General features: G+C 43.3%; 1 protein-coding gene across 9 annotated transcripts in view; it reads right to left on the reverse strand.

The window, feature by feature from the left end:
• Nek11 (NIMA related kinase 11) overlaps positions 1-26,162 on the reverse strand; it is a 216,641-nt gene that overhangs the window by 40,679 nt on the left and 149,800 nt on the right. For 7 of the 9 annotated variants that reach the window (XM_040739898.1, XM_040739897.1, XM_040739895.1 and 4 more), the window contains one exon: positions 1,804-1,864. The exons of the other annotated variants lie outside the window; for them this stretch is intronic. In XM_040739898.1, coding sequence (XP_040595832.1) covers positions 1,804-1,864 — 61 coding nt within the window. The remainder of the gene's footprint in view (positions 1-1,803; positions 1,865-26,162) is intronic. 9 annotated transcript variants of the gene reach the window in all.

Genomic DNA, 26,162 nt, shown 5'->3' on the forward strand with positions numbered 1-26,162 from the left:
GAGTGTGGGGTTTTTATTAATCAACACTGAGCTTCTTTATGTTTTCATAACATCTGTGATGTGGGTAAATGATGCATGTCTTTTGTGTCCCTAAATCCAGAGCCTCTGTCACTTAGTGCCCCCATGATATCTCATACTTTGTGTCTCACTGTGGAAAGGGGTTTCTTGACAGTGTTAGTGGCGAGAAAAGGACCTTGAGCCCATTGTTCTTTATTCACATTATCAAACAATGCTTCTCCTCACCCACATCCTGCTCTCAGAGTAACTGAGTCTTAAACCCCGAGCCTTCCTTGGGTTCTGTGGGACAGTTGGCTTGCTTCTCCATAGTAAAGGTGTATCCCCTACACACACACACACACACACACACACACACACACACACACACACACAAATCTTAGGAGGTTAGCTTTCAGAACTGCTTTCTCAATTAGTCACCATTCCCCCATTCTCAAATTCACTCCTTTTTTCCTGTAAGTTTATGTCAGCTTTATCTCTTGAAGTCACTTTAGTAGGACTCCAGGCAGAGATCAATGTGTTTTCCTTACACACTTCCCATGCTCGTTTCTATAAAATTATACAGTTTAGAGGTATAAGTAGATGCCACCTATACAACCTAGGTTACTTTTTTGTGGAAGGGTATGTCTATTTCAAGACACAATTTTAGGTAGGAAGGCCAATTAGTAACACAAACAAGAGTGAAACTATTTTGGTTGCAGTTGTTGGTTGCAGTTGATAAACTAACAAGGTTTGCATTGGATTGCTCCTAAAATAACTAAAAATGCTTGTTAGGAGCCTCTTATTCACCAGACAAAGTATGAGTTTCTGGAAAAACATAGGAGAAATGCACATTCTGACCCAGGCTGCAAACACCTTTGCCAAAACCTGCCCGAGAAGTCTGTGTTGAAGATTTCTCATCTAATTGAGATACAGAGGAAAAAATGGCTTGCCCAAGTGAAGCATTCCATGTCTTCTACACAGGTCAAAGAGACATTGGTAACTATGACTTTGTGCATGGAGATGTGGCAAAAGCTAGAAAATGGCTATATATTATGCAGAAAACTCCTAACAAATAGTGGTGACTGTTTCCCCTACAGAAAAAATGCCATCGTTGATCTTTATATTCTTGCCATCTCCTTTGAAGATACTGCTTTTGTTTTTATAATTAAAACTCCTAAAACACTCACTCAAAATTTGAAAGGAAAAAACCTCAGTCATTTTCATCTAGGATCTTTAAGAACTCTGTGTGAAAAATCTACTGTGGAATGCTGAAAGTTATCACAGCTGGGCTTTTTGGATTAAAAAAAGAAGCAAACAAACAAACAAAAAAACCAGGGCTTTATCATTGAAGCACAGCAATCCCCTTTATTGAGACCGACAATGCTAAAGACATTTCAGATTTGTTTTTCATACCAAATCTCTTCCAATAACTGACTGACCTTCAGAGTGACAGGCCTTTCAGCTTCGCTGAGCGTAATCTGCTTTGGTAGAACCCGACGGACAGGGAGGTTCCTTTTCCAGGGACTCTAAGCCTTTGTGCACAGCCCAGCTACCTTTTTGATCAGAAAGGACTACCAAGTGTCATTTTCTTCATCCTTGGAGACTAGAAGTCACTTGTAATAATAATAAAGATTTCTGCTGTTATGCCAGACCCTTTCATCTCTATTGGCCTTGGCCTTCTCCTCTCTAAAACACAGAATGTGGACCAGACTATCTGTGAGGTCCCTGCAATGCTTTCCACTTCTTGGCTATTCTAGTGGAAACAAAAATATCTCTGCAGTTTGAAATCCGGAGAAGCTGACTTACCTAAAGAGGTACAACCCAGGACATTTTCCAAACACCCAACCAGGGCTTCAATATCACTGTCCTGTCAATGCAAGAAGAATGTTTAGTGACAGAAACATGTTTATGCAACATTTAGACACAACACATACACAGAATCATTTATAAAATTGTTTTACAAGGTGGCTTTATTTTTAAAGAAAACCATCTACCTATATCTATTTATATATACTACACAGACACACACACACACACACACATATATATATATATTTGTTTGTATGTATTTGTGTAAATGTATGTCTTCCAATCTGCAGATTGCCTGCTCATTTTCTCTGATGGGAAGGGTTGATGCCAACACTTTTAACAGGGGCATTAGTGTGTTCTGTTTTGGGGGTGCAAGGAAAGTGCTCTGCACCAAGTCTATCCCCAAACCTTACAAATGGTCTCAACCAAAGTACCTGAGAGCTCTGATTTCATCTTTTTTTGTGCTTTTCAAATTCTCCTTAACAATCAAATATTATTTTTATTTTCAAATACACTAAATGCTATAATAATAAAAACCAAGATTTTATGAATCAATACTACAGCAGGAATCAAGGGAAGATTTTTTCAACATCTTTGGAAGTCTGTGACCTTTAAGGAGTCATAAATCAAATAATTATCCTCGTCATTTACCACAGTCTTCAAGGAAAGCCAGCTATTTCCCATAGGGGTTGGGGAGATTTCAGAACTATACTAGAAAACAAATACTGTCTTTGATGCAAAATAAATATCTGTTCTCCACCCAGCCGGCTGCAAGTAATCCAAAATAGCATCCTAACATTGTGGGGAAATGGAACCTCTTAATTATTTTCAGGTTCATGGCTACATTGAGGGGGATTCATCATTTATGGATCACATACTCCATTTCAAACAAGCAAACATTTTCCATTGCAGCAGCTGTCTGCAGGTCTTAGGAGAAGCCACAAGAGTGTGGCGGGCTACTCTAACACATCCCATAAGCATGTTGGATTTCATTTTCTAACATTCTCTGAAGTGTGGACAGCTGCTTTTCATGCATGTTATAAAACTGAGCATCATGTCATGCTCAGAATACACAGAAGAGACAGTGATGAGGAGGGCTTGCCTAGTTAGTGCTGGTCAGTGCAGTCAAATACCAAACAAAAATCCTTGATGACTGGCTCAGGAATAGGGAGGCAGTTACCAGGCACAGAAATCAAAGGAGGCCAACAGACTCTTCCTTCTGTACCAACCTGGAGTCATAGACGCTCCAGAGAGGCACCCTTCACTAGAGGGGGTACCATCTACATCTGACATATGTCATCTTCTGATGACACCAACCAAGGGAGTTCAGGCTCTAAACTTGGCTCCTCTACCAGGTGCACTGGCCCTGGAGAGTGGCTTAACTTCCCAATGCTTAGCTTATTTATCTTAAACGTGCCTGAGGCCAGTGGATCCCAAGACTGGAGTTACATATTGTTGTAGCCATAATGTGGGTGCTGGACCATTTGGGCTGGTGTGTGTGTGTGTGTGTGTGTGTGTGTGTGTAGACCAGGAAATTCAATCATGGCACTGGTGTATTTGATTGCTAGAATCCTCCCAATTTCTGGTTCATATACAATGCCTTGAGTGTTCACATGAAGGAATAGAATTTTCTTGGGTTTACTTTATAAGGTCAAAGTCTATTTATGAGGGCAGAGCCCTCATGACATAATCAACCCCTAAGGTTAATACCTCAAATCATCTCCTTGGTGATTCTACCTGAGAGAGACCCAAACATGCAGACCACAGTCTGAATCAGCTGACAGTCAAGGAGCCTCCTAGCTTGAAACCCTTGTTCTTCTGACTGAAGATGGACAATGAGGGAGATGGGCCACTTGACAAACATTGCTACAACAGTCCCTCCATTCTGGTGTTCCCACACCACTCCTCACATCAACAGGTGAAATCCCTTTCCTTGTCTTTGGATCTGAATTGGCCTTGTAGCTTGCCCTTCCCATAGGACATAACAGAAGTGGCAAGGGGTAACTTAGGACTAGACCTTGAGAAACCATACTGCCTTGATTTCTTACTCCATAGGAAGCTAGGAACCAGGCTCTCTCTCTCTCTTTTTTTTAGCACCATTTAAACTTTATTAAATTTATTTAAATACTGTGCTAACCCAGGAATATATAGTTTTGTATATTTTAATTTAAACATTGCAAAATTGAAAGAAAATATGTTAATATATTTCCACTTTAAAACAAAACCACTATATTCTGAATATTATACATACTTTTGTATCTCAGTTGACTTTTCCTTTAAATTATCCTTTAGGGACTAGCTTATTATTTTTTAGAAGTCTTAAGGCCAGAGATCTTACTCACATCGGAACCAGGCTCTCTTATTGGAGAGATTGCACAGCCACAATCTCCAGAGCATGAAACAATGGCCCCAGCCAACATCTGTAACCAACAGCAAGGATTGTGAGTCATACTCTCCTGGACAAGCTAAGCTCCCAGCTGGCAGCAACAATGTGGGTGACTGAACTACTAGTGAACTACTCAATGAACACAGAAGACCCACAAAATCAATCTGGGGAGATATCTCAGTGGGAAAGTGTTTGCAATATAAATATGTAGACCTGAATTTGGAGCCTCAGCATCCATATAGAAAGTCCAGGTGCAGCAGTGTGCACCTGTCGTCTCGGTGCTAGGGAGGCAAAAACAAGGGGATGCCTAGGCTGCTGTCCATCCATCTAATCTGGCTGAATTGGTGAGTCCCTGGTTCAGGAAGAGACTCTGTCTAAAAAAATGAAGTGGAAAGCACGAGGAAGAAACTCAGTGTCAACATCTGGCCTCCACAAGAACATGTACGCACACACACACACACACACGCACACACACACACACCTTGAGAAATAGTGAGTCATTGTTTTATTTTTTTATTTTTTATATTTTATTTTCCAGTTTAAATTTAGATAAGAAACGAGGTTGCTTCACAAGTCAGTTCCAGGTCCCTCTCCCATTCCCTCCCCTCCTCCCGTGCCCTCCCCCAACCCCCCCCCGTTATCCCCTCATTCCCCCAGGGAGGGTGATGCCCTCCATGGGGGTGTCCATAGTCTGTCATTTCATATAGGGCAGGGCCTAGACCCTTCCCCAAGAGTTCAGGGTGAGAGTGCACCTCACATTGTTCTATGGGAGTCCAAAGTCCGTGTGTATACTTGGGATGGGTACTGATCTGCTGCCCAAGGCTCAATAGATTCCCTAGGCCTCCTCACTGACACCCAGATTCAGGGGGTCTTGATCAGTCCCATGCTGGATTCCCAGGCTGATGCCTGGGATTCAAGAGTTAACCTTTGTCTGGTCAGCTGTTTCTGGGGGTTAAACCAGCCCCGTCTTAATCCCTTTGATCATCAGTCCTCCCTCTCTGTTACTGGCTTTCTTGAGTTCAGCTCAGTACTTAACCAAGGGAGTCTGCCTCTTCTTCGATCAGCCACTAAATGAAGTTTCTGTTTCCCCGACTCTCTGGCCATTGGATTATAGGCTGGCACTCCCCAGATCTATGTCTAAAATCCATATATGAGAGAGTACATGCCATGTTTCTCTTTTGTGACTGGGTTACCTCACTCAGGATGGTTTCTTCTAGTGTCATCCATTTGCCTGCGAATCTCATGATTCCATTATTTTTTTCTGCTGATAGTACTCCATTGTGTAGATGTACCACATTTTCTCTATCCACTCTTCGGGTGAGGGACATCTAGGTTGCTTCCAAGTTCTGGCTATTACAAATAAAGCTGCTATGAACATAGTGGAACAGACATCTTTGTTGTATGAATGGGCATCTTTTGGATATATGCCTAAGAGTGGAGTTGCTGGGTCTTGTGGTAGGTTTATTCCCATTTTTCTGAGGAATCTCCATACTGATTTCCAAAGTGGCTGAGCCAGTTGGCACTCCCACCAGCAATGGAGGAGTGTCCCCCTTTCACCACATCCTCTCCAGCATAAATTGTCACTGGTGTTTTTGATTTTAGCCATTCTGACAGGAATGAGATGGTATCTGAGAGTTGTTTTGATTTGCATTTCCCAGATGGCTAAGGATGTTGAGCACTTTCTCAAGTGCCTCTCAGCCATTTTAGACTCCTCTATTGAAAACTCTCTATTTAGTTCTGCAGCCCACTTTTTAATAGGGTCCTTTGGTGTTTTGGAGACTTGCTTCTTGAGTTCTTTGTAAATTTTGGAGATAAACCCTCTGTCAGATGTGGGATTAGTGAATATTTTTTCCCATTCTGTGGGCTGCCTTTTTGTCTTGCTGACTGTGTCCTTTGCCTTACAGAAGCTTCTCAGTTCCAGTAGGTCCCATTTATTAATTGTTGATCTCACTGTCTGTGCTACTGGTGTTATGTTCAGGAAGCTGTCTCCTGTACCAATTCGTTCAAGGGTACCACCCACTTTCTCTTCTAAGAGGTTCAGTGTGGCTGGATTTATGTTGAGGTCTTTGATCCATTTGGACTTAAGTTTTGTGCATGGCGATAAACATGGATCGATCCGCATTCTTCTACATGCCAGTCTCCAATTATGCCAGCACCATTTGTTGAAGATGCTTTCTTTATTCCATTGTATATTTTTAGCTTCTTTGTCAAAGATCAGATGTTCGTACGTGTGTGGGTTAATACCCGGGTTTTCAATTCGATTCCATTGGTCTACCTGTCTATTTTTGTGCCAATACCAAGCTGTTTTCAGGACTATAGCTCTGTAATAGAGCTTGAGGTCAGGGATGGTGATGCCTCCGGACGTTGCCTTGTTGAACAGGGTTGTTTTGGCTATCCTGGGTCTTTTGTTTTTCCATACAAAATTGATTATTGTTCTTTCAAGGTCTGTGAAGAATTGTGCTGGAATTTTAATGGGGATTGCATTGAATCTGTGGATTGCTTTTGGCAGGATTGCCATTTTTACTACATTGATCCTACCTATCCAAGAGCATGGGAGATCTTTCCATTTTCTAAGGGCTTCTTTAATTTCTTTCTTTAAAGATTCAAAGTTCTTACGATACAGGTCTTTCACTTGTTTGGTTAGCGTTACCCCAAGGTATTTTATGTTGTTCCTGGCAATTGTAAAGGGTGATGTTTCTCTGATTTCTCTTTCAGCCCTTTTATCATCTGTATATAGTAGGGCTACTGATTTTCTTGAGTTGATCTTGTAGCCTGCCACTTTGCTGAAGGTGTTAATCAGCTGTAAGAGTTCCCTGGTAGAGTTCTTTGGGTCATTGATGTAAACTATCATATCGTCTGCAAACAGTGAAAGTTTGACCTCTTCCTTCCCAATTTGTATCCCCTTGATCCCCCTTTGTTGTCGTATGGCAATAGCTAGAACTTCAAGTACCATGTTGAAAAGGTATGGAGAGAGTGGACAGCCTTGTTTCGTTCCTGATTTTAGAGGAATAGCGTTGAGTTTCTGTCCATTTAGTTTGATGTTGGCTGTTGGTTTACTGTATATGGCTTTTATTATGTTTAAGTATGTCCCTGTTATCCCAGATCTCTCCAAGACCTTTATCATGAAGGGGTGTTGGATTTCATCAAAGGCTTTTTCAGCATCTAGTGAGATGATCATGTGATTTTTGTTTTTCAGCTTGTTTATATGGTGGATTACGTTGATGGATTTTCGTATGTTGAACCATCCCTGCATCCTTGGGATGAAACCTACTTGATCGTGGTGAATGATTGTTTTGATGTGTTCTTGGATCCGATTTGCCGTATTTTATTGAGTATTTTTGCATCAATGTTCATGAGGGATATTGGTCTGAAGTTCTCTTTCTTAGTTGTATCTTTGTGTGGCTTGGGGATCAAGGTTATTGAAGCCTCATAGAAAGAGTTTGGCAAAGACCCTTCTGCTTCTATTGTGTGGAACACTTTGAGAAGAATTGGTATAAGCTGTTCTTTGAATTTCTGGTAGAATTCTGCACTGAGGCCATCTGGACCCGGACTTTTTTTTGGTTGGGAGACTTTTGATGACAGCGTCTATTTCAATAGGGGTTATAGGTCTATTTAAATTGCTTATCTGTTCTTGATTTATTTTTGGCAAATGATAGCTGTCCAGGAAGTCATCCGTTTCCTTTAAATTTTCGAATTTTGTGGAGTACAGGTTTTCAAAGTATGACCTAATGATTCTCTGGATTTCCTCAGAGTCTGTTGTTATGTCCCCGTTTTCATTTCTGATTTTGTTAATTTGTGTGTTCACTCTCTGCTGTTTGGTAAGTTTGGACAAAGGTTTGTCTATCTTGTTGATTTTCTCAAAGAACCAACTCTTCGTTGCATTGATTCTTTGTATTGTTTTCCTGGTTTCTACTTTATTGATTTCAGCCCTCAATTTGATTATTTCCTGGCGTCTACTCCTCCTGGGGGAGTTTGCTTCTTTGTGTTCTAGAGCTTTCAGCTGTGATATTAATTCTCTGGTATAACTGTTCTCCTGTTTCTTCATGTGAGCACTTAGTGCTATGAACTTCCCCCGTAGCACTGCTTTCAAAGTGTCCCATAGGTTTGGGTATGTTGTGTCTTCATTCTCATTGAATTCTAGGAAGTCTTTAATTTCTTTTTTAATTTCCTCTTTGACCCAGGGATGGTGTAGTTGAGCATTATTCAATTTCCATGAGTTTGTAGGTTTTCTGCAATTTGTGTTGTTGTTGAATTCTAATTTTAAAGCATGGTGGCCTGATAAGATGCATGGAGTTATTCCAATTTTTTTTTGTAGCTGCTGAGGTTTGATATGTTGCCAAGTATGTGGTCGATTTTTGAGAAGGTTCCATGTGGTGGTGAGAAGAAGGTATATTCTTTTTTATGTGGATGAAATGTTCTATAGATATCTGTTAATCCCAGTTGGGTCATTACTTCTATTAGACCCTTTGCTTCTTTGTTGAGTTTCTGTCTGGTATTCCTGTCTAGTGGTGAGAGTGGTGTGTTGAAATTTCCCACTATAACTGTGTGGGGCTTTAGATGAGATTTAAGTTCTAATAATGTTTCTTTAACGAATGTGGATGCCTTTGTATTTGGGGCATAGATGTTCAGGATAGACACTTCATCTTGGTGGGTTTCACCTGTGATGAGTATGTAATGACCTCCTTCATCTCTTTTGATTGATTTTATTTTAAAGTCTAGTTTGTTAGATATTAGGATTGCTACCCCTGCTTGTTTCTTGGGTCCATTTGATTGAAAAATTTTTTCCCAACCTTTTACTCTCAGGTAATGTCTGTCTTTGGGGGTGAGGTATGTTTCTTGTATGCAGCAGAAGGAAGGGTTCTGTCTTCGAATCCATTCTGCTAGTCTGTGTCTTTTTTGTTTTAATCCACTAATTTTTGGTGTTGCTATTTTACACAGAAAAGAATCATTGACATGCCAAACAACTGAGGTTAACTGACCAAGTGTTTTACATTTTTAAATCCCTAAAACGCATCACAACTTCTGGCTCATGAGAACTACCAACTGCACATCAGTGCACTTTTCCTGCTTCTATGATGCACACGAATGAATGGCATCAACTCCGTGGGTAGACATCTATCTCCAGTTAGGTACCAGGACTTCCCTGCCACTCAAAGTCAACTGTTGCTGGAGAGAAACATATTGAACCCATTTTTATGTGGCTGTGATGTACGTGTGTTTAGGACTTCTCAGCTAGGATTAGGTAACCTATCAGGGAGCCCATCCCTAGAGAAGACTGACTTTCTCCTCTCAGCAGCCATTGTTTGTATTTCAGACTTAATGAAAAGTTACAAAGTCTCTATGAAAATACCCATGCATCCTTCCTCCCAGTGTCAGTATTTTCTTATGTGTACTTTATCATCTATGGATTCACAGACATTTCTCAAGCTTAGTACTATTTATATTTTGTACCACGCAATTCTAATACACTGTATGATGTTCAGTAGCACGTACGGCTGTAAACAAAGAAATGTTAGGATTTTGTCATAATACTTCTCCCACCCAAGTTGTGAAGACCCAGAATAGCAGGAGACACTGCCAAACTTCCTCCATAGGATGCTGTTTAAGGTCAATTGACAAACCAATAATTCATTCAATTAATCTACCTATCTATATATATTTTGACATAAACAGTTACTTTCTTCCATTCTGGCCAAATCTCAAATAATTTGAGGATCAGTAAAAACACAGCCCCATCCTCCAAGACAAATGGTCACCATCTTCATGAGTTGGTCTGTGCCTACTTGCAGAAGCTCAACACAGTTGGGTTTCTTTACTTTTGACATTCTCTCACAGGGGTGGGGAGGGTCAGGGGATCCTCACTGGAGTGATACACTCTCCCAGTCAGGTTTCTGTTGCTGTTACAAACACCATAACCATAAGCAACTTAGGGAGAAAAGAGTTTATTTCAGCTTACAATTTAAAGTCCACCACTGAAGCTAGGCAGGAATCTAGAGGCAGGAACTGAAGTAAACCACTGAAGAACTCTGCCTATTGGCTTACTCCCAATGACCTGCTCAGCCTGCCTTATTATATACGCTGGGTCACTTTCCTAGGGGCATCCCTGCCCAAAATGATCTGGGTCGTCCCACATCAATCATTAATAATAATAACAATAACAGTAATAAATGTCTGACAGACTTGACTACAGGCAATCTGGTGACAAAAGAGTTCCTCTCTTTCCAAATGACTCTAATTTGTGTCAACCTGACAAAAAATTAATGATGCCAACCATTCCTTCCAACCAGTTGTACGCAATTCTTCCCTAATTAAATGTAGCTTTGGGACCTTCAGGTAGAGCTAGAGTATATAGGCTGGGGATGATTCGGGGAAAGGGACTTCATGAAGAAGTCATCATCTATGCTGGGTGTGACTGCTTTAGAGACACCCATGCTCCTACCCCAAATGACCCCTCACCCGTGCTCTGTAAGTAAACCCAATAAACTTACTGGTTCCCTAGGAGTAGCTTTGGTGGAACTGAACTTTGATTTGTCATCGGGACCTTAGGAGAGGGCTGATATTGCCTAGTCTCCCTCAAAGGGAGAAAAGTCTTGTAATAGATGCCAATTGTACTTGTTCTCACCAACATAATAATTTTATTAATTATTTGGATATTTTGTACAATGCACCCAGACCACATTTGTTTCTATTCTTCCCAGGTCTACCCTCCAACTCCTGTGCCCCCACCAAAGAAAAATACACCAATTCTAATTTGTGTTGCCCAAACGATGGAGCATGGTCAAACTCCCAGTGCCTAGCCCTTAAAGAAAACTGAGTCTTTCCCATCCCCACCCCATATCTGCCAGAAGCCATTAACTGTGAAGAGCTACACTTCAGCATCTTTTTGTTTGTTTGTTTTTTGTTTTTACGAGACAGGGTTTCTCTGTATTGTTTTGGAGGTTATCGGTCTAGCCCGGCCTCGAACTCACAGAGATCCGCCTGCCTCCGCCTCCCGAGTGTTGGGATTAAAGGCATGCGCCACCACTGCCTGGCCACTGCAACATCTTTATCTCAAATTTTAAGGACTTTTTTCAGTAGAGAAAAAGAAACAATCCTTCCAAATGTACATTTTATAGTTAACTTAAAACTTCCTCTATTCTCAAAATCAGATAATTCACAAAATCAGTACCTACATTTTTGTAATAAATAAAAATTAGGGAAAGACAAACAGCTCATTCCTATGATTCTGGAAATTATCACTTATTTGAACATAACTGGTTCTGGGAGAAGTATATGGAAGTGAATGCCAAGGCTTCCTGTGGGTGTCGCCTGTTGTCCTGTGCCCTGTGGGCACACAAGCAGAGTCACGGTCACACTAAACACCTGTTAGGCTTATGCAATATGGAGACTGGCTGTTGAAGAAGATGTTTACAATTCCTTACTGTTTCAATTTATTGAATTTTGGTGAATTTAAGTGGCTCAAGATAACAACTGCATCTCAATAGAAGACAAATTATACTGCCACTAGCCTTTAATCATGTGGAGCAAGTTCTTGGAAGACAGATTTTCTAATGCTCTGGAAATGGCAAAAGTGACTCATTTTTAAATGAATGTATATTCTCTTCACATCTCCATTTCCAGAGCCATTGAACTCTCCATAAACAGGAAGTGCCTTCGAGGCATGAAGAACAACTAGGCTCAGTTATGAAAACTGCCCTGCACACTCAAATTCAGAATCAAATGAACAGATTTTCTATACCTGCTACTCATATACTCCATAGAAGGTTTGATCTGCACCCCCTAAAACTGTGTGATCTACAGTCACTAGAACCCACTGAATCTATGGAATCTTAAAGCTCTCATGTAAACCTTAACAGATGAGGGTCAGCTTTTGAAAAGAGATGTGTCTCTAGAAGGAGAACAGAACTTCTCAGACAGTTTATGACATTAGTTCTATCAAAGTAAGGTCCATTTGGGGTGACCATGTTACATCATATCTCTTTGTGGAGTTGTCTTGAAAAACAGCCTCATTAACTGTCTAGGAACCTAGACCACCATGTGAAAGTCCTGGGAATACTGAGAAATTATCTTGAGACCAAAAGATTAACATAGCTTAGCTTATACTTCGTAGAATTCCCAGTTGAAATCAGTAGACTGGTTTCTATAAATTTACAAGTTATTAGACTATATTAGAGAGAGAGAGAGAGAGAGAGAGAGAGAGAGAGAGAGAGAGAGAGAGAGAGAGAGAGTTTATGTGATTGTGGTGAATCCCAGGATCTGTAAGATGAGTCTACAAAATTAGACACACAGGAAATCATTGTGTAGTTTCAGGATAAAGGTATAAAGGAAGAAAAAATTCTAATTTAAAGGCAAAATATACTCTTTGTTACTCAAGGGAAGGCTGCCTTTTTCTGTTTAGGCTTTCAGCGAATTGTTTAAGGTCCATTCATAACTACAGAGGATTATTCAGACTGCTCAATTAAATGTTAATCTCATCCAAAATACCTCTTTAGAAACACCCACACTAATATTTGACCAACTATCTGGGTACTGTGTGGTTCAGTCAAGTTGACATTAAAATTAACATTTACATATTTATTTTCTTCATTAATTTCAGTGTATGTAATAATTCAAAGTTATATCCACAAGGAATCTAATATGAACCCTGACAAATGTTTTTAATGATCAAGACTTGGGTATTTCACCATCTCTTGTGTTTATAAGAAAAAGATTCCCCTCCTTTGCTAAGCTTTACTTTTAAAATAGTGTCTAGAGTGTGGCATATATGTGTGTGGTGTTTGACATATATGTGTACATGCGTGTGTGCTTGGGGTTGAGGAGATGGTTAACTGGGTAAAGAGTTTGTCACCTAAGTGTGAGAACCTGATTTCAAACTCCCAGAATCCATGTAAGGCTGTACACAGGAGTGCGTGTGTGCAATTCCAGCACTTTAACAGTGAGACGGGAGCCAGCTAGACTTCCATGCACAGTAGCAAACAACAAAAAGAGAGATCCTGTCTCAAAAGAGGTGGAAGGCAAGGATTAACTCCCAGGGTTACTCCTGACCTCCATATTGACACTGTGGCACAAGTGCACTTATACTCATATACACATATATGCACACATGTATATATTCATATACATATATTAACACATACACACACACATAGAGAGAGAGTTCTTATAAATGGTAGGGAGCTTATAACAATATGATGTACATTGGCACCCTGAATATTAACATTATATGCTATATAATACTATATCTTATATTAATAATATAAATTATATAATATATAAATAATTTATAATATATTTTAAATGGTAGCAAAGCCTTTCCTTGTTCCTTTATAAACTGTGGTGTTAGAGGCATGTGGCAAATTAAAAGGTGACAAAATTCAATAAAACTGACCACATTTCCCTGGAAGACTTCTGGGTCATTAACTGTGGTGTTGTGAAACCTGCACACACTGGAAATGAAGGGATCAGCCTGAATACTGGCTTTGAATCAGTACTTTGATAATCCTCTGAAACTTTTGTTTGGTGGATCCTTAAAAACCATGTATGGCCAAGCATTTCAATGGTTTTCCTTGTCAGCTTATTATTGATACAACTAGAGAACTCAGATTTCTGAAAAGCACAAAATCCTCTTCAACAGGACAGTCTCGCTGATGCAAGAAGCACCCTTTAACCCAATATTTTTTTCTCTGAGCATTATTGTTGGAATACAGCAATCCTACAGACATGATAGATCAGATTCCCAAGAATACTCAAATGCGGATGCCCAAATGCACACACGGGAATTAAAATGTAGCCACCAAATCAAATGCAGTTGTGTCCAGACAGTTACCCAACATCATAAATTTCATCTTTTGCTCTGTTTGGCCTCTTTTCTTATTTGTTTGAAGCAGGGTCTCACTCTGCAGCTTAGGTTGTCTTCAACTCACCAGACAGACCTCTGGAGTTCTGAGGTTACAGGTATAAGCCCACTACTTACAAGTAAGCCCAAATATAGCCATCTGTGCATATTTCGAGCATTGTTTTAGTCAAATTTACAGTTGAACATGGACAAGATGCTGGTTTGAAATGATGGTCTAACAATCATGGGGTAATATTGCTATATAATATTCCTTCTAAAATACATTATTTTATTATAGTAGACACTTTCAGCTATGTGTAGACACTTTCAGCTATAGTAGACACTTTCAGATTGAGGAAACATTTTTACTACATTGCTTTTCAAGCATTCCCACAGTCCCTTCTTTCTCAAGAAATCATGTCCTGTCACTTTCTGGCTAGAACTGGATATTGTGCATAAACGAACCCCTGGGAGGTGGAATATGAGGATCAACCTGCATAGGATGAATTGGTTTTCCTCCAAAATACAAGAAAAAGGTGTCATGGACACAAAACTAGAATTCAGACAAATGATACCAAGACTAGAGAGAGCATGGACTTTGAAGCCAGCCTGCTTGAGTTTAAATCCCACCTTGCTGTTTTCAGTCTTGTTCTGAGCAAATTAATGTAGTCATGCCTCCATTCCCCCTATCTGTAAAACAGGTTATGAGAAGACTCAGATACAGTAGCATTTATAAAGCCCATAGGCCCATACCTGGTATACACAGAGTATAACATGTGTCTGTTAAAATATTCAAAAATGACCACTGAGTACAAAGTCATCACTGTAGCATCTAGACGATAACCCAGCCCAGATTTCTGCTCAAACTTATGGGACAGAAAAAAGCAACGGAAGAAACGTCATTCCAAGGCAGTCTGCTTCCCAAGCTGTTGTTTACCCAAGAGACTCTGTTCATGGTTGATCCATTCAAGCTACAACTGAACCTCAGTAAAAAAGGTGAAGTGACGAAGGAAAAGGGGGACTTTGCCACACCTGATACAGAACAAAACAATATGAAGTCACTCATAGGAGAACCTAACAGCAAAAGGTTTATCTGCATGCCTAATGTAGTCAGTGTATGTGTGGATTAAGCTGCAGAAGAAGCAATAAAGGAAGATGAGTGTATGAGCCTAGGATGTCCTGCTTCCCCTCTTCCATCTTCCCTAAAGAACTTCCTCTTCTTGCTAAACGGATGAAGGAAAAACTCACCTGTAGGCTGGCTAATGTTCATGTAGTTAAGAAGAATGTTGAGCAAGTTTAAAACTTAAGAATCAGAAATGATAAACTAAGGGAAGAAGTTTTATTTTAAAAATTAGGTAAGTAAAAACAGTTAACACATTTCTTGTTGAAGCTGAATATGTGGGTGAATAAGGGAGCGATGAAGGCATTGTTTTATGTAAAATGGTAACTATGTACAATATTATATCTTGTGCCAACTAAAGGGAATATGTGAGTGAGTGAATGAAGAGAACCCAGCTGCCATAGGAATTCAATCTAGGATGAGGGTTTCTTGGGCAGACTCCAACGGTCCCTCGGAGGCTGTGTATCTATCTTTAGATGCTCTTGAGAGCCTCCTAGAGGGTTACTGTGCTCATTTATCCTTTACCTGGGGGCAGTGAAACTCAACCATCTGTCTACATGCAGCATCTCTACATTCAAAGATGGTGGGCTATGCCAACTCCCAAAGGCATATCCATCCAGAGGAAGCTTGTAGCTGTAGACACACACACACACACACACACACACACACACACACACACACACACACACACACAGCTTCACAGTTAAAGTGTCTTATATTCCAGTGGATGAAAGCTGCTCAAAAGGATGTGTGGATACCTTTGCTGTGTGACACTAGGCATGGCACCATGACCTCCATCTGCTGAACAACCCCAAGCCAGCTCAGCTCTGTAGATCTATGCACAAACCAGATATACGTTCCATGATGGCTCTATCTTTGGGAGATCCTGACATGTTGTCATACTCACTGATCCTTGATGTCAGTGGGTATGCAGGTTGTGAGGACTGGTTCTTTTACCTGTTACCTGTCCTCTCAGAGTACATCCCACGGGGGAAACCAACCCATAGTCCTACTAAGCCAAGGCCATTCTGGACCTACCTTTTCCAAAGAGACCACATCTGCACCATTTTGTCTGGCCTGCCACAGTTGGGAAGCAGTAGAGGACAGATGTAGCTCATGATTATGAATGCTGTGGTCCAGCCCCAGTTCTAGATCCCCTCTTAAGGGCAGTGCTGCATCAGAGCTGCTTTCAGAAACACAAGCCCAGCAGAGATGGAGGCACATGGATCTCAAGTGCACCGTAATGACTTCTCAAGAACAGATGTGCCTGCACAGACACCAGCCAACCAAAGTGAAGATGTCTCTCGCCCTTCACACAGTCCTTTTAGCATCCCTCCAGCTACTCCTGCACCACTGTCATGGTACAAGCTACTGCCTCCTCACCACCTGGGGCTTCTGATACATGGGTTGCTCTTTCTGGTATTTGCCCCCACTTCCTTTCCTCATTTCAAGGGGCAGGCACATTTCCATCTCCTGAAAGTTCTCCTTGACTCTTCTTTTTTTAATTTTTAATAAATTTTATTTAAATTAGAAACAATCTTATTTTACATATCAATCCCAGTTCCCTCTCCTTCCCATCCTTCCATGGCCCCCCACCAACCCCCCCATTCTATCCCCCATCCACTCCTCAGGGAGGGTGAGGCATTCCATGAGGGATCATCAAAATTTGTCACATCATTGGGGGCAGGGCATAGGCCCTCCACATGTATCTAGGCTAAGAGAGTATCCCTCCATGGGGAATGTGCTCCCAAAATCTGTTCATGCACTAGGGATAAATACTGATTCCACTGCCAGAGGCCTATAGACTGCCCAGGCCTCCTAGCTGACACCCATGTTCAGGGGGCCTGGTTTGGTCCTATGTTGGTCCCCTAGCTGTCAGATTGGGGTCTGTGAGATCCCACTTGTTCAGGTCAGTTGTTTCTGTGGGTATCCCCAGCATGGTCTTGACCCCTTTACTCATCACTCCTCCCTCTCTACAACTGGATTCCAGGAGTTTGGCTCGATGCAGAATCTAGGATGGCATTCAAGGTAGTCATCATTCTCATTATAGGGGAAGAGTATTTAAGGTAGCCTCTCCACTATTGTTTAGCTTATTAGTTGGAGTCATGCTTATGGTTCTCTGGACATTTCCCTAGTTTCAAATTTCTCTTTAAACCTATAATGGCTCCGTCTATTAAGGCATCTCTCTTCTTGCTCTCCTCTATTCATCCCCGACTCAATCTTCCTGATCCCTCAAGTTCTCCTCCCTCCTCTTCTCCCCTCCTCTTTCTCCTAACTCCCCCATCCCCCATGCTCCCAATTTGTTCAGGAGCTCTTGTCCCTTTCCCTCTCTGGGGGACCATGTATGTCTCTCTTAGGGTCTTCCTTGTTTCCTAGTTTCTCTGGAGGTGTGGATTTTAGGCTGGCAGGCTGTTAACCCTTTGCTCTATGACTAATATCCATATGTGGGTGAGTATATACCATGCTTGTCTTTCTGGGCCTGGGTTACCTCTCAGGATGGTTTCTTCTGCAAATTTCAAGATTACATTGTTTTGTCTTTTTTTTTTTTTTTTGCTAAGTAGTACTCCACTGTGTAAATGTACTACATTTTCTTTATCCATGCTTCAGTTGAGGAGCATCTAGGTTGCTTCCAGGTTCTGGTTTTTACAAATAACGCTACTATGAACATATTTGAACAGATGTCCTTGTTGTATGAATGTGCATCCTTTGGGCACATGCCTAAGAGTGGAATTTCTAGATCTTGAGATAGACTGACTCCCATTTTCCTGAGAAACCACCATACTGATTTCCAAAGTGCTGTACAAGTTTGCACTCCCACCAGCAATGGAGGAGTGTTCCCCTTTCTCCACATCAACTCTGTGATACCATCTTACACCTGTCAGAATGGCTAAAATAAAAAATACCAACAACAGTTTATCCTTGACTCTTCTTAGCAGCCCTCTGCACAATGCCCAATACCATTTCCCTAGATTCCACCCTGCTGAGACATGACTCTCCCTGCTGCACCCCATTTCTGGAGGTTCCGAAGTGTGGAAGGAGGTCCTCCAGTCAGTCCCTCTGCCTGCTCTTTAATGACTTAGTCTCTTTAGCCAACACATGCCCAACGGTCTAGGGAAGAGAGGCCAGAAACTTAAGGGAGGTTATTGGGAAAAAGCCCATGTTTAATGAGCACAGAGCTTCCGGGTGGCCTTCCAGCTCCCTAGAGAGGAGACAGGAAGGGGAGACTGGACGAACTGTGGGTGTGGTCTTGAGCATCTCTGAGAGAGGGGCCATCATTTGGCAGGCTTTCTGACAGGCAGCAGGGTTTGGCAGGAGACAAGGGAGGGGGCTTGGTGGAATTCCACCAGAACACTGCAGACTCTTTGGGTTTATGGACTCCAGGGGCTGAGGAAGCACCCACCATAGCACTCACAGCGTCCTTAGCGTCTCCCACTACGGAACTACAGGAGCCGACCCTCATGCCTGCCTGAAGTGGACACTATTAACTCTACTTTACAGAGGCTCACATAGAGACCTGGATCATTTAGTACCATATAAGTACTCCATTGTGTTTTGTTTTCCCAGATGCGGTTTCTCTGTGTAGCCCTGGCTGTCCTGGAACTAGCTCTTGAAGACCAGGCTGGCCTCGAACTCACAGAGATCCACCTGGCTCTGCCTAGACAGTGCTGGGATTAAAGGCACACGCCACCACCACCTGGCTCAAGCACTTCATAGTTAAAAAGGAAAAAACAAAGCAAAAAACACCCTTGGCCAAGAGGTAGATTCCAGACACAAACTTAGGTCTTCCCCTCCCCAGTGTTTTTCCACTTGCTGGGATTTCCAGGGCTCTCCTGCTACCAAAGCCTTTGCAATCTGCTTAAGAATATCTGCCTCCGGATCTCTGTGAGTTCGAGGCCATCCTGGTCTACAAAGTGAATTCCAGGACAGCCTGCAAAGCTACAGAGAAACCCTGTCTCAAAAAACAAAAACAAAAACAAAAACAAAAACAAAAACAAGAATGCCTGCCTCAGCAGGGCAAGGTGCTTATGCCTGTTACACCTGCCTCTGAGATTCTGAGGCGGGAGAGCCAACACGAGTCAGCCGGCTTGGACTATGTGGTGAGACCGTCTCAGAAGTAAAACAGGAGAAACAGAACAAGAAGGCTGCCTCCGGGGTCCACATCACTTGTCCCCTCACTTCCTCTGGATATGCTTACAATTGTATCATCTTTTGAAAAAACGAGGACTGAGGAGAAAACAGGGCTGTTTTGAGAAATTGTAATTAAGAGAGAGAGAGAGAGAGAGAGAGAGAGAGAGAGAGAGAGAGAGAGAGAGAGAGAGAGAGAGAGAGAGAGAGAGAGAGAGAGAGAGAGATGCTGGAGCCTCAGGCTGAGGAAGCCTGTCTCCCCTCAAGTGTTCTTGGTGTCCTCTCCTGCCCCTGGCTCTCCCCACCCCTTAAAAGTCCTTCCCAGCCTTCCAGCTTCGGAACCCTGAACTCTGTTGCTTCCAAATATGGAACTCAATAAAAACATAATTCCAGAAAGAACCAAACTCCTCTTGTTGTCTGTGTGTGGTGGTGGTGGGGGCACTGGAAATTAAACCCAGGTTATCATGGACTGTAAGCATGTATTCTACCAGTAACTCAGGTTCCTTCAGACCCTCAGCCCTCCCAGCAATTAAACCTATCACCGCCCTTCTGCCCCCAAAATACCCAGGCCAAAAGGACAGACACAATTTCAAATATCTCCTTGTGCAGAAAAGGACATGGGTGGGCTATGGTGGAGGTTCCCGGTGAGGTGATCCTAGCATTTTGGGGTGAGAAGAGGTTCATGCATCGTTCAAGGCCAGCCTTCCCAGCAAGGAGTCCCAGACAACCCTTCCCTACTGAATGAGAGCCTGTCTCCATTTTTCTTTTAAAGATGTATTCTAAGTTTTGCTGATTCCCAGGACAGAAGGAGTAAACCCAGGACTATCAGGGGCCACAGATGACTGTGAGCAGGCCTCGAGGGAGCTCAGTGGGGAATCCTGGAGGCATCCCCAGCCAGAGATGCTCAGAGTAATGGAAAAATCCTTGAAGCTTAACCAGTTTGACCTGATCCGGGTAGTGATTCATTAGAACTGAATTCATTAGTTCTGACTATGGAATAAGCTGCAGCCTGCCAGCAACACAAACAGGGGATCTATGCATCTTCAAAACATTGACCAAGGTTTGCCAACTACAGCTCTGTCAGATGGCCTGGGATTCCTGGAAGAGATATTTTGATATGGACTTACACACATGCACACATGCATGGACTCGCGCACACACACATATACACACAGGCACCAAAACACACATACAGACACAGGCACACACATGACACACACACACACACACACACACACACACACACACACACACACACACATATATACACGAATGGAGCTGTGTTCAAAAAAAGGGTCCCCCCAGAAACTACCTCCACCCATTTACACTCAGGAGCCTATTGCCTGTAGTTTTCCAGTACTTGGGAGTAAGGTTGGAGGATTGAGGACTTATGACCAACCTTGACAACCACATAGTAAATCCCAGGATGACTTGGGCTATATGAGACCCTAACCAAAAAAAAAAAAAAAAAAAAAAAGATTTCTGCATGTAGTCTCCCTGCCATGGACTGTTACCTCAGAACTAAGGCTCTAATGCACCCTCATCATTATTTTGTTTTTTGAGAGTCAGGCTCTAAGGTAGCCCAGGCTAGCCTCACACTCTGCATCCTCCTGCCTGCCTGCCCCTCCTCAGCATGGGCCACCATAGCCAGCAGCCTATTGTGATTTTGGGTATCTAACAGGAGGAGGAAGAGGGGCAGCGAGCAGGGAGGATGATCACTGACAAATAATGTATTCATAATCAAACCAGCGGATAAGATGAGGAGGCTCAGGTAAATTAGTAGGCGGATCCCAACTCCCCTGCCACAGGGCTTTTAAATGCTCTGTGAGGTGTGATGCTGTAAGAGGGGACTGTTGAGGGGCCGTGGGCACAGACTACAACCAAAGAAACTCCAACTTTACCCTGACCACGCTGCCCATCGCCATCAGAGCCAGGAAGCGAGCAGAAAGACAGGAGCCCGGCAATGAGCTACGCGAAGGAAAAGCCTGGCTGGCTTTCCCTACTTTCTTTACAATGCTTCAGACAGGGTTTCCCTCTGTAACCCAGGCTGGCGTCGGACGCGCAGCCGTCCTGCCCCAGCCTCTCAAGTGCTGAGATTGCTGGTGTGAGCCACCACTCCCCGCCAACTGCGGTGGAAATTTCTTTGACTCACTAATGCCAGGCTCCAGCCTGGGGCACAGGGAGGGGCTGCCTGCTGGCTCGGTCCACTCCGCCTTGCCCTCCCTCTCAGGGGACACTTTCCCGATTCGGGTCACAGATCCTCCTAACATGAGAACGTAGCGTCTACACCCTGACTTTCTTCTGTAAACCTTGAGGACTCCGCAGGGAGATCTCCTGCTACTTGTACGCTAACCGTGGTGGGAAAAGCACCAGAGCGAACGAAATATACTGTGCGGCCTTCTCCCTGTCCACTCTTAAACCTAAAATGGGAAAAACACGGACGGACGAGCATTCCTTAGGAGGCTCGCACGCTATCACTCGCAGCCAGGACCAAAACACATGGTACAAGCTACTGCCTCCTCACCACCTGGGGCTTCTGATACATGGGTTGCTCTTTCTGGTATTTGCCCCCACTTCCTTTCCTCATTTCAAGGGGCAGGCACATTTCCATCTCCTGAAAGTTCTCCTTGACTCTTCTTTTTTTAATTTTTAATAAATTTTATTTAAATTAGAAACAATCTTATTTTACATATCAATCCCAGTTCCCTCTCCTTCCCATCCTTCCATGGCCCCCCACCAACCCCCCCATTCTATCCCCCATCCACTCCTCAGGGAGGGTGAGGCATTCCATGAGGGATCATCAAAATTTGTCACATCATTGGGGGCAGGGCATAGGCCCTCCACATGTATCTAGGCTAAGAGAGTATCCCTCCATGGGGAATGTGCTCCCAAAATCTGTTCATGCACTAGGGATAAATACTGATTCCACTGCCAGAGGCCCTATAGACTGCCCAGGCCTCCTAGCTGACACCCATGTTCAGGGGGCCTGGTTTGGTCCTATGTTGGTCCCCTAGCTGTCAGATTGGGGTCTGTGAGATCCCACTTGTTCAGGTCAGTTGTTTCTGTGGGTATCCCCAGCATGGTCTTGACCCCTTTACTCATCACTCCTCCCTCTCTACAACTGGATTCCAGGAGTTTGGCTCGATGCAGAATCTAGGATGGCATTCAAGGTAGTCATCATTCTCATTATAGGGGAAGAGTATTTAAGGTAGCCTCTCCACTATTGTTTAGCTTATTAGTTGGAGTCATGCTTATGGTTCTCTGGACATTTCCCTAGTTTCAAATTTCTCTTTAAACCTATAATGGCTCCGTCTATTAAGGCATCTCTCTTCTTGCTCTCCTCTATTCATCCCCGACTCAATCTTCCTGATCCCTCAAGTTCTCCTCCCTCCTCTTCTCCCCTCCTCTTTCTCCTAACTCCCCCATCCCCCATGCTCCCAATTTGTTCAGGAGCTCTTGTCCCTTTCCCCTCTCTGGGGGACCATGTATGTCTCTCTTAGGGTCTTCCTTGTTTCCTAGTTTCTCTGGAGGTGTGGATTTTAGGCTGGCAGGCTGTTAACCCTTTGCTCTATGACTAATATCCATATGTGGGTGAGTATATACCATGCTTGTCTTTCTGGGCCTGGGTTACCTCTCAGGATGGTTTCTTCTGCAAATTTCAAGATTACATTGTTTTGTCTTTTTTTTTTTTTTTTGCTAAGTAGTACTCCACTGTGTAAATGTACTACATTTTCTTTATCCATGCTTCAGTTGAGGAGCATCTAGGTTGCTTCCAGGTTCTGGTTTTTACAAATAACGCTACTATGAACATATCTGAACAGATGTCCTTGTTGTATGAATGTGCATCCTTTGGGCACATGCCTAAGAGTGGAATTTCTAGATCTTGAGATAGACTGACTCCCATTTTCCTGAGAAACCACCATACTGATTTCCAAAGTGCTGTACAAGTTTGCACTCCCACCAGCAATGGAGGAGTGTTCCCCTTTCTCCACATCAACTCTGTGATACCATCTTACACCTGTCAGAATGGCTAAAATAAAAAAATACCAACAACAGTTTATCCTTGACTCTTCTTAGCAGCCCTCTGCACAATGCCCAATACCATTTCCCTAGATTCCACCCTGCTGAGACATGACTCTCCCTGCTGCACCCCATTTCTGGAGGTTCCGAAGTGTGGAAGGAGGTCCTCCAGTCAGTCCCTCTGCCTGCTCTTTGATGACTTAGTCTCTTTAGCCAACACATGCCCAACGGTCTAGGGAAGAGAGGCCAGAAACTTAAGGGAGGTTATTGGGACAAAAAGAGAAAGACTTTCCAATTTCAGAAAGGAAGTCCATGTAAAACATACTTGTTTATGGCAGACAAATAGTCTCAAGTCCAGTTCAGATGAACCCTCATTTAAACTGCACAGAGCATGCAACAACTAGGTCCGTGTTGGAATCATGACTTGAAGTCATTGCACAACTATCGATTTTCATGCATTTAATCCTGTCTGTAGGTCCTAAGCACCTCCCTTCCTTCTCACTTACCAGCTTCTCCAGTAACCCCCAGCTCTAGGAGCAGTGTCTCACTGTAAGGTCTGGGGATCCCGGGGTGGCCTGCAGTGAGCTGTGCTTCACAATGGATGAGGAACAGGAGATGGGAAGGGAGAAGACCCATGGCTGTGAGGCTAGAACAGGGCAGGAGTGGAAACTGGGGCAGTAGAGTCACACCTTTGAACACCACTCACTGAGACCATAGAGGCTAGTCACCCTGCAGGAACGGCACACCAAGCTGGAAGTGTACAGTTTCATGGGCATGGCCGCTTAACAGCATGTGACATACTGGTGCAGTTACTGAGAAAGAAACAGCTCAATGGCCTGAAATCACAGGGCAGGCCACTTAGAAATAATGGTGACTTCTAATGTCAACACAGGACAAAAAGTGTTGCCTCCTGTGCACGCATGCAGCTTATTAGGTCATTATTGTCATGATTTTAAAAAAAAGGTAAAGCAGTGTCCTGATTGACGCTCAAAAGTTCTAGCATCTTCTATTTGAAAAAGCATGCCTGAAGATAATTTTCCATCCCTTAGCAGAAGAGAGTTGGGCCTTATTTACTTTTCACAATACTGCATTTCACATAGAATTGACACAAGGTTAGCTGTGATAGGCCTCGGTAATTCTGTATGGTAAGATGGGTCTTGGTTGACCTTCCCTTCTATGTGTCATTTCCTCCACCCTGAGTGGTGGAACAGGGATGACTGCAGCTAATCAGAGGAGAGCCTGTGGAAACAAAGGCCTACTTGCACTGGGGATCCTTAGCTGTCACCCATCACAACTCAGTTTCCTTGTCTGAAAATCTAAAATATCACAACAGTTTCACCCTTCAAGCGACCTGGGTGTTAAAGGCAGCACACGTGGAAAATTAATATCCTCCATTGTTTCCTGTTGAGATCAAGAAACACTACTGACTTGAACTGGGGGACCACACCTTGAGAAGTCAGTGCCTCTGAACACTCTACTCTAGGGCAACAGTTCAGCCAGTCAGAGAGTCACATCGGAGAGGCTCTCAGAGACTCCAAGGGAGCAGTGAAATCTGGGCTTCCAGTCACAGACTAGGACACTAACATTTTGATTGGCACCTGAGGGGACTTGCCTACAGTTTCCTAACTCAGGCATTCCTCTCTCCCACCCTCACTCTCTCCCTCACTTTTGTCTGCTCCCTCACTAAAATCCAGCCAATTGAATCTTAGTCTGGTGCACCTCACACTCAAAAGGTTATTACAACAATGAAATAATTCACCTGCGAGCCCAGTGAGCATATGTATACTCACTGAAAAGATCGCTGAAAGATCCAGATTCATCAGAGGGGTCAAAGGACATAGAACTCTAACCAGGAGCTTCCAGCCAATGAGGGCTCAGAGGGTTGCTAGAGCTGGCCATTCTTGCTCAATACAGGACACTTGCGACCATACCAGCAGCAGCCTTTGTCCTGTATGGTCTACCAGCCTGGCCAAGCCTTTCCCAAAACTGCACAAACAATCCATGTTTCTTTCCTTCCCTCCCTCCATCTCTCTCTTCCTCCCTCCTTCCCATCCCCCTCCCTCCCTTTTTTCCTGTTTTCATTTCTTCTTCCCTAAGAGATGTCCCAAAAGCTGAGGGTTTTCCCACCTACTCCACAGGGATTTCCCTTGCCCTTCTTACCCTGCCCTACCATCTCTCCCAGACGACCCAGGCTAGCCCAGAATATAAAGTGCTGACCATCAGGGGAACATCCCAGGAATGTAAGTTGTCACCACTATAATAAGCACCAGCTGAATAATCCACAGCCTCCCCCTAAGCAGAAGCTTGTGATAGCAGCCCTCAGGATGGCCTGGCCCCAGTGTCCTCAGAGGAACCTCAGGCCTTACCACCCCACATCTAAATATTACAACACATCTGCTTTTCCTAGTGCCACTGCTTGCTGGGAGAATTTCAAACCCTGAAAGACCGGAGAACTTCCATATTAGCTGGAGGCCTCTGCAACCCCTTGTCTCAGGAAGAGAACATGAGAGGCCCAAGGAACCTCTTAAGGGAATCTTCAGCGAGAGCCTTGGTTAAACAGTCTTTTCTGAAAGAGCTGTGCGTCAAGTCATTATCTTCTATCCACTGTGCTTTTGCCAGTGCCCTGGTTCATTTATTAGTCTTGGAGAGGGAATGACAGTCCAGGCAGTAAGAGACATGGGAAATTAATGACAACATGCACCGGCATGCAGTCCTCAGGCATGCCTGTGAGAGCGCATGGGCTGCTGCTCAGGGACAGGCCCCACAGCTGCTGTAGATGACAGCTGTAAATGGCACTCTCTGGAGATCTAAGAGGATGGTGCCAATCTGGTGGCCACAGCCTTTACAGAGGAGCCATGAGCACTGTAATA

Source organism: Mesocricetus auratus, unplaced genomic scaffold, assembly GCF_017639785.1.
Source record: "Mesocricetus auratus isolate SY011 unplaced genomic scaffold, BCM_Maur_2.0 Super-Scaffold_100691, whole genome shotgun sequence".
Taxonomy (NCBI): domain Eukaryota; kingdom Metazoa; phylum Chordata; class Mammalia; order Rodentia; family Cricetidae; genus Mesocricetus; species Mesocricetus auratus.